The sequence below is a fragment of the Mus pahari genome, chromosome 11 (assembly GCF_900095145.1).
Source record: "Mus pahari chromosome 11, PAHARI_EIJ_v1.1, whole genome shotgun sequence".
Taxonomy (NCBI): Eukaryota; Metazoa; Chordata; class Mammalia; order Rodentia; family Muridae; genus Mus; species Mus pahari.
Window position 1 is genome coordinate 59,341,035 of NC_034600.1, and position 8,363 is coordinate 59,349,397.

The 8,363-nt window shown below is 46.0% G+C and overlaps 1 protein-coding gene across 3 annotated transcripts in view; it reads left to right on the plus strand.

Annotated features, from left to right (window-relative positions):
• The window catches only part of Drosha (drosha ribonuclease III), a 102,426-nt gene that overhangs the window by 63,033 nt on the left and 31,030 nt on the right, over window positions 1-8,363 (plus strand). For all 3 annotated transcript variants that reach the window (XM_021208257.1, XM_021208256.1, XM_029543950.1), the window contains exon 23: window positions 7,849-7,908. In XM_021208257.1, the coding sequence (XP_021063916.1) occupies window positions 7,849-7,908 (60 nt within the window). The remainder of the gene's footprint in view (window positions 1-7,848; window positions 7,909-8,363) is intronic.

Here is an 8,363-nt window from a genome sequence, read left to right on the forward strand (position 1 = left end):
TATCATTAAGGCGGGAGCTTGGCAGCATCCAGACGGACATGGGGCTTGAGGAGCGGAGAGTTCCATCTCTTGTTTCAAAGGCAGCTGGGAGACTGGCTTGCAGGCAGCTAAGAAGAGGATCTTAAAGTGCCACACTTCCTCCCACAAGGCCACACCTCCACATAGTGCCACTCCCTGGGCCAAGCATATTCAAACCAACACAATATCTTTATTAACATCTTCATTTTTGTTTGGCTTTGAATCCTTTCTGGGAAGGAAGTGGGCTGGATCTATATGAGATCTACATCATGTTTTGGCTGCAGAGTGAAATGTCCTTCATAGGTTCGAGTGTTGAACCTTTAGGAAGTGGCTCTTTACTAGAGCAAATGGGACATTAAGTAAGCCTTATAGGCCACTTCTTGTCCATCAGTACTCCCTAATGGAGCCACTGGACAGGCTACCACACTCCTGATGGCACACCTTCTACACAGTGATGTACGGTATCTGTCTTAAACTGTAAGCCACAGTAACCCCTCCTGAGCTTGCTTCTTGCCAGGTATGTGGTACATAACCCTGTAAACTGAATAAATAGGACTGCTGTCTCATTGGCGAAGGAGACACTGAGGTTGCTGTTGGGAGAGGTCCTGGTGTGTAAAGTAGAACAGATTGTATTTTAAAAGCCTTTCAAGGAGATTGCTTCAGGGACGCTCCCTTTTAGAATGGGAGGTGGCAATGTTTACTAGTGTTGGCTACGACTCCCTGTGACCAGGTTCGAGTTGAGTAGGGAGATGAGAGCTTCAGGCAGTTGCTTCCTCCACTGCTTCCCTTTCTGTCTTACTTCATACAGCTTGGTGATGCCTTATCTCAAATGCTTGGGACCAGAAATACCTAAGACCATTTCAGAGTCTGAATCTCGTGTGAATACTTTATCACTTTGAGCAGCTCCAGTCCAAAAGGCCAAATCTTCCCAAATCAAAGACATTTTAAGAGCTCTGAAATGATTACTTGAAAAGTTTTGTGTTCTATTTTTACCTCTGATGCTGTGATTAAAATAATAATAAAAACAGACTGACCAAAAGCAATTTACGGGAGGGCAGGATTAATATCAGCTTTCAAATCCATTATTGAAGGAAGGCGGGGCAGGAGTCTAGCAGGAACTTGAAGTAGAAACTGTGAAAGAACGGTGCTTGTTAGTTGACATACACACGGATTCATATTTAGTTAACTTTCTTACACAGCTCAGAACCATCTGCCCAGGGACAGGGCTGCCTCCAGTGGGCTGGGCCATCTTACATCACTTAACGATCAAGACATTCCTTCATAGACAAGGTCTCTGGTTGATCTGATCTGGGCAGTCCCTCAGCTGAGACTTCTTAGGTGGAGGCTCTGCTGTGTCAAGCTGATAGCTGAAGCTAACGAGGACTGCTGGGATCGGGAATCTTGATGCTAGGTTTGTAATTTAGATGCTTGCCAGTGTGCAGTTTTCTTTTTGACCTGACTCAGATTTCTTCCTTTTGAGGTTGTTCTAGCTCCATCTTTTTTCTTTATACCTCTTCAATTCAGAGGTATAAAGGAAAACTGAGCAGTGGTGACGCACACCTTTAACTCCAGCCCTTTGGAGGCAGAGGCAGAGGCAGGCTGATCTGTGAGTTCAGGGCCAGCCTGTTCTATAGAGCATGTTCCAAGACAGCCGGGGCTAGGAAAAAAAAACCCTGTCTTGAAAAACAAACAAACAAACAGACGGAGGTACAAAGAAAAGCAGTGCAGAACTTTAAAATTCTAGTTTGAAATGTTGCCTGTGTTCTTTCAGAGTCTGAGATGATAGAAAAACGAGTTCAAAGGTACCTAGTCACACCCAGGGAGATATGATGGCCCTGGTTCCGTTTTTTACCCTGCTATGTCATAGGCTCCAGATGACCAGGTTTTTATACTTTTAATACATCTTCATTTAGGGGACTAGGGCACACATAGTGTGCTGTGTGTGGGCGTTAGAGAACGGCCAGCAGGGAACGGGTTCTTGCCTTCCACCACGTGGGCCCAGGGATCCAGTTCAAGCCTGACATTCAGTGCCTTTTCTTGCTGAGCCATCCACTGGCCTGAGAGGACCAGTTATGGTTTTGTTTGTTGGTAATTTTTATTTTATGTGTGTGTTTTGCCTGAAAACGTGTCTATGTACCAAGTGTGTGGCCAGTCCCTATGGAGGCCAGAGGAGTGTCAGGTCTCCTGAAATTCGAATTACAAACTGTAATGAGCCAGCGTGTGGGTGCTGAAATCGAACCCAGGTCCTCTGAAAGGACATCCAGTGCTGTTAGCCACTAGGCCGTCTCTCTAGCTCCTGAGGACCAGTTCTTAAAACCAGGAACCTGCACAGTTCCCTAAGAAAGCACATCACACCCAACACTGTTGTCTCTATGTAAGTCCATCTTTGTTCAGGAGGACTCTTGCTCTTGTCTTCCCCATTTTCCTCTTCCTCTTTCTCTTCCTCCTCTTCCTTCTGTGTGGATGTGGCTGTCTGGTAGTGCATGCCTGGCTTTCATAACACTCTGGGTTCCGTTGCTAGAGAGTGTGTAGGAGTGTGAGCTTGAATGTGTGCGACTGTGAACGAAAGGGGAGGGGAGAAGGACAGAAAAGGAGAGGTGGTGTAGGTGGGACCAAAAGATTGAAATCTCAGAATGACGTCATTTCTGAGTTTACTGGCTCGAAGCTTCAGAGTAGACAGCAGGTAAGATGGAAAACTGAGGGAGCAAAGAAAGCAGTTAGATCTAAGATCTAAGATGGCGGAGTACAGCAGCCGCCCGCAGGATGCGGGCAGAATGCCATCCTGCTACCACAGACAGGGCACTAATAGCTTCTCTTAATCCCCGACTTCTGCCGTGGATTTGTGGGCTTCGTGGATGTAGAGTTGACCTCAAGCGTCTGATCCGAAAGCGCCCCAGGCCTTGCTGCAGGGTCTGCTGCGTGACTGTTGCCTGTGCCTCTGAGCTGTTCAGTCACAGAAGCTGGACCTACGACGCTTTGTACAACTTTAATCCAGCAGACCTTTATCCAGGGCCTTTGAGGCTGAGGCAGTTCGCAGGCATTTTAGGGGATCGAAAGCCAAGTACCGTAAAACCCCCAGTCCTCGGGAGGCATGATAGCCTAGGGTGGGATGAGGATGCCAGAAACCTGAATTATACAGGAGAGGCTCTGATAAGTGCGTTAGTGAAGATCAAAAGTGAACCGTGCAAACTGCCGTCAAGGGGCACAGGAGAGAGCAGGCGGTTGTTCCGGGATGATAGGTCAGTTTTGTACTGTGCACTTGAATAATTGAGTTGACTTTAAACTATTTGCCCTCTCCTTTGCCTGTTTCTTTGTTGCTGTTAGAAATGGGATGCAGTTGTCTCTACTTCTTGGAAGCGTCCGCTCATCTTTGAAGCACATTTCCCAAGAGTAAGAATTGGTGGTTAGATCTCAAGCAAGAGGCTGGGTAGAGAATGTTTCTAGTGCTGATCAAGGGGAGAGGAAGGGAGGCACCAAGCCAGCACCTTGGTCCACTGAGTTCTCCCCAGACTGCTTCTGGGGCCCTGACCCCCGTGCCCACCCTGCAGTACCATACGAGCAGCCGGCCACACTCCACATTCTGCCTGTTCGCCCTGGAACTGCTGTTGCGTTAGACATCTTACTACCTCTGAGCCTCACTTTTCAGTCTTAGCTGTTGTCTGCTCCAACACTTCTGCCAACTGAGCAGAGGCTGAGCGGCCCCCTGCCAGCCGCAGCTCGCATGACCTAGCCCTGGACTATGTTTGCAGGCATGTCTTCCTCATGTGGAGAGCCACAGGCTTTCTGAGTTGTCGGGCATTCTTTCTTCCTCGCATGTTGGTAATGGTCATTTTACATTTGCTTCCAGAGCACCCAGATGGCCTTGCGAGGTCCTGCCGGTGTTGATTCCGTGCTCCATGTCTTGCCTTGTTCTTTTGCGTATTCTGATCATGCAGCAGCGCTGATTTTCTTTATTGGGCAGTGAGGGTTTCGAAGTCTGTGTCCCTGCTCTTTTCTTCCCCTTTCTCTTGTAGCCAGTTCCTTTCACAGAGAGGTCACTTCAGTCAATAAGCATTAAAACAAAAAAAAGGTTATGGCTCACAATAGTTGCTTGTTTGTGTGTGTGTGGTATATGTGTGGGTATGGGTACAGATGCACATGCCTTTGTGTGTGTGTCTGGAAGCCAGAGGTCAGTATCTTCCTCTATTACTCTTCCCAGCATTGTCCACGACCGTGCTAGTCCGGTGAGCCCGAGATCTGCTGGCTGTATCCTCTTCTCTCCTTTCCTCAAACCCAGTTCATAGAATGGGAGAAGTTTCTGAGGTGGGAAGGCGTTTCCCTGACCTTCAAGGTCCCTATAGATCTATCCTACCAGTCACTGCTTGAGACTGTGTGGGAAACGTGTGTTCACCCCTGGATTTAGAGGTGTAAATGTGACAGATAATCTCAACCTCGTAACGCCTGCTATTTCAGTTATCACAACAGTGTTTACTACTTGGCAGACATCTCACCCTGGATCTTGTTTTATTGGTAACGAAGGTGCTTAAAGCAGAAATGGTGAAAGGGGCAGGAGGTTTGCCGCTGCTGTGATCACTGGTACCTTACCCTGAGCTTGACATACTGCTGTGACCAAGGCAACTTGTAAAAGAAAGAGTTTGATATGAGGATCACCATTCTAGAGGAGGGTCCATGACCGTCTTGGTGGGAGCATGGCAGCCAGAGAGTGTGGCATAGGAGTAGTGGCAGAGAGATATGTCAAAACCCACCCTCAGTGACATGTCCTCCTAATCCTTCCCAAATAGTTCCATGGGCTGGGTACCAAGTGCTCAAAGCTTCGAGCCTGTATGGGCTGTTCTCATGCAAACTACCACTCTTAATCCGTTTTGTAGATGAACTGTTGGGTTAGGAACTGACCTACATGATAGTAGCTAGAGTGGAATTCAGTCCCCATTTTGGGGTTTATGACTTATCTCCAGCTTAGTCATGATGTAGAAATTAAAAAACTAAAGCCAGATATGGGTAATTTTTTTATATGAATAATAAATTCACTATTGAGCAAGTTATTTTAGTACTGTGATCTTGGATTTTAACAAATTGAACAGTCCAGTTTCTGGTAATTAAAATACTAGACATAGTCTCTGTTTCTGTGAAAATTCATAAAAGAAATTAAGTTAAATTTATGGCAGTAAGACCTCATTTAAAATTTACGACTTAACATAGCTCCTGTTGTTTGACTAGGTGTCTCGTTATTCTCTAATAAAGCCTATAGTTCAGATAAAGCTTGTCATCTCACACAACCCCCAAACTCCTAACAGAGTTTTATGTTTCACATTAAATAGACTTTGCTGTATAATACTATGAATTGTCAGAAAAAAAAAAATCTCTATTAAAGAAAATGGACTTTTATTTTCATGGCTCAGAATAGCATAGTGTAACTTATTTTCTTTTAGAAAATTTACCAAATCCTTTTTAAATGTGTGTGTGTGTGTGTGTGTGTGTGTGTGTGTGTGTGTGTGTGTGTGTGAAGAGAGACATGCCCAGGGCAGATGGAGAGACAGACAAGGTATTCTGTGACTCAGGATGGACTTAAACTTAAGGGCATTCCTCATGCCTCAGGCTCCCAAGTGCTGGGATTATGGGTGTGAGCCTTTATACTTGGCAATTCTGTTTCTTCTTAGAACAACAACTGAATAACTTAAAATACACACACACACACACACACACCCCAAGAGGGCTATTAAGGTTTTCTGAGTCTGTGTTTAAATAATATCTTTATTCCTTGATGCTTTCCGTAAGAATCATTGGCAGACACTTTTGGAAGTCGGTGGTTTTTGTTTGACTTGTTTTTGGTTTTGGTTTTGAGACAGAGTCTTATTTTGTAGCCAGTGCTGCCCTAAACTAAGTAGCCCAGGTTGGCCTTCAACTCAAACCATCTCTGCCTCAGTCTCTTGAGTGTAGGATTGCAGACACGCACCCCCTGCTTGGCTCAATTAAAAGACAACATGTAACCCCTCCTAGTCACCCTTGGCTGATGGAGTAGCAGAGCAGTGGCAAGCAAACCCCAAGCGTCCCTTAAGAGATGTGAGAAGTTTGTTCATAGGGCCTACCGCTTTGTATGTGTAATATGTGCACACATGGTTGGAACAGTTGTCACACAGGTGGGAGACAGAGAATAGCACAGGTGGCACATACAGTAGGCCCGTCTTCAAGGACTAGACACTAGGTTTGTAAGTGTAATACATCTACATTCTAAGAAATCAGTGAGATGAGGAATTTCTCAGCATGGGCTTAAGTTGACACATCTCTTTATTTTTCCCCCGTCCCCTTTTATTCCTCCATTATTGACAACTAATTCCTTTCCTGAATGCCTTTTCTAATACTGAGAATAGAACCTTGGGCCTGATGTGCAGGGCAGGGCCTCCACCCCTGAGCTACAACCCCGGCTAAATCTCCTTTTCACATAAATATGAGCCATCAACTGGGATGAGTGTTGAGGTGACTTCTTTATAGATGTTGCCTCATCATATAAACAAAGTGTGATCTGTGTCCTGGGGAGGTGAGCGTTCATGCTCATGAGAGGTGTGGCATCATCAGGCAGAATTTCATAGATTTCCCTGGACCCTTGAGAGCTAAAGTGGATTTCACTGTACCTGAGTGTACAGGGGCAGAGTGGAAAGTTTTGGGGAGGGAGAAAGGGTGGCCTAAAGAGAGCAGTGACCGACCGTTCTGTGCAGTGCCCCTTTTGGAGAAAATCTAGTGGTTTGGAACAGGAGGCCATCACACAGAGAGGACAGCTGGGACCACCAAGGTGGCAGATACATTAGGCCTGTTTTAAAGGACTAGACACAAGGTTGAGTTTGGAGGTGAGGAGATGAGATGCTGTCTGGGTGACTCTTCTGGAATGCACGCTCCTTCCTCTGGCTCTCCTGGTCAGTATAGAGCTACTCACCATAGTCACTGTCGTAGCTGACTTCTCTGGAAGCTTTTCAGTCTTGTTTCTAGGGAAGGAAAGCCTGAAGCTTGAAAGTTGGAACCACATAGTATGAAGGGCTGAACCCCATTCTCCCCACCTCTCAGTTACTCCTCTGTTGCTGGGAAGAGGCACTGTCACCAAGACAACTCATAGGAAAGAAAGCATTTAAATGGGGCTGGCCTTACAGTCACAGAGAGTTAGCCCATTATCATCATGGCGGGGAGCATGGAAGCAGGCAGGTGCTGGAACAGTAGCTGAGAGCTGTGGCTGATCTACAGGCGGAGAGAGATACCGCCTGGCATGGGCTTTTGAAACCTCAAACCCCAGTGACACTGTTCCTCCAACAAGGCCACTCCCCCTTCTCCCCTATCGTTAAAATCCTTCCAAATAGCACCACTCCCTTGAGATATGTTAGCCTTTGCAGCCCTTCTTCAAAACGCCACACCTTCCTACTATGTGGGATCTGAGTGGCTTCAGGATTAAATAGGAGAGTCATTGCTCTTGAGTATTAGAGAGAGGCCTAGAAGGTGTTGGGTTACTCGGTGAGCCAGCCCTGTGTTTCCCTTTTTCAAGAGAAGGGAGAAAAAGTAAATGTGCTGGGATTTTTTTTTTTTATTTTGTCTTTTTGTTTTGTTTTATAAATAAAAGCTTTTGAAAATTAACGTTTGCTGTGTGTGTCAGTCCGTCCATCTGTCCATCTATGTCATGCACGTGCATGGAGATCCATGGACAGATTGTCTGGCATCATTCTCTCCTACCACGTAGGCCCTGGGATTCATACTTAGGTGATCGGGCTCCCTGGCAGCATCTTTACCTGTTGAGCCATTTCCCTGGCTCTAAATGTACTATTTTAAGTGGTCTTTACATTTCCATTGTAGGATTAATCACAACGAAAGGTTGGAGTTCCTTGGAGATGCTGTTGTTGAGTTTCTGACCAGGTAAGTAGGTCCCCCCCCCCCCCCATGATTGCATTTGTTGAGCGTTGCCTCCTTTGTAATTAGCAAGCAGCTCTGAGCAGGGCATTGGGACGCCGTGTAACTTCTCCTCTGAAAGCTTAAAAGCCACACGTCTGTGGCTCTGGCCCTGACAACTGCTCTTGTGGCTGCCGTAATGAGTGAGATTACAAGATGAAAGGCTGGTGTCTCTGTCCTGTCAAGCATGTGTTAAAGTTGTTCACAGCCACAGGAGATGAGCTGGTCCTGGGCTAGATGCTTCAGAGCTTATATTCCATTTGAAAGGGAAAGGATGATATTTTAAAATGTCATTTCATCTTCCAGGATTTGCCTTTGATCCTGTTCTGTCTTTCTAATCTTGAGGGAAGTAAAGCTTCCAAGTAGTTTTAATGACTAGGGGTGTGTGTGTGTGTGTGTGTGTGTGTGTGTGTGTGTGTGTG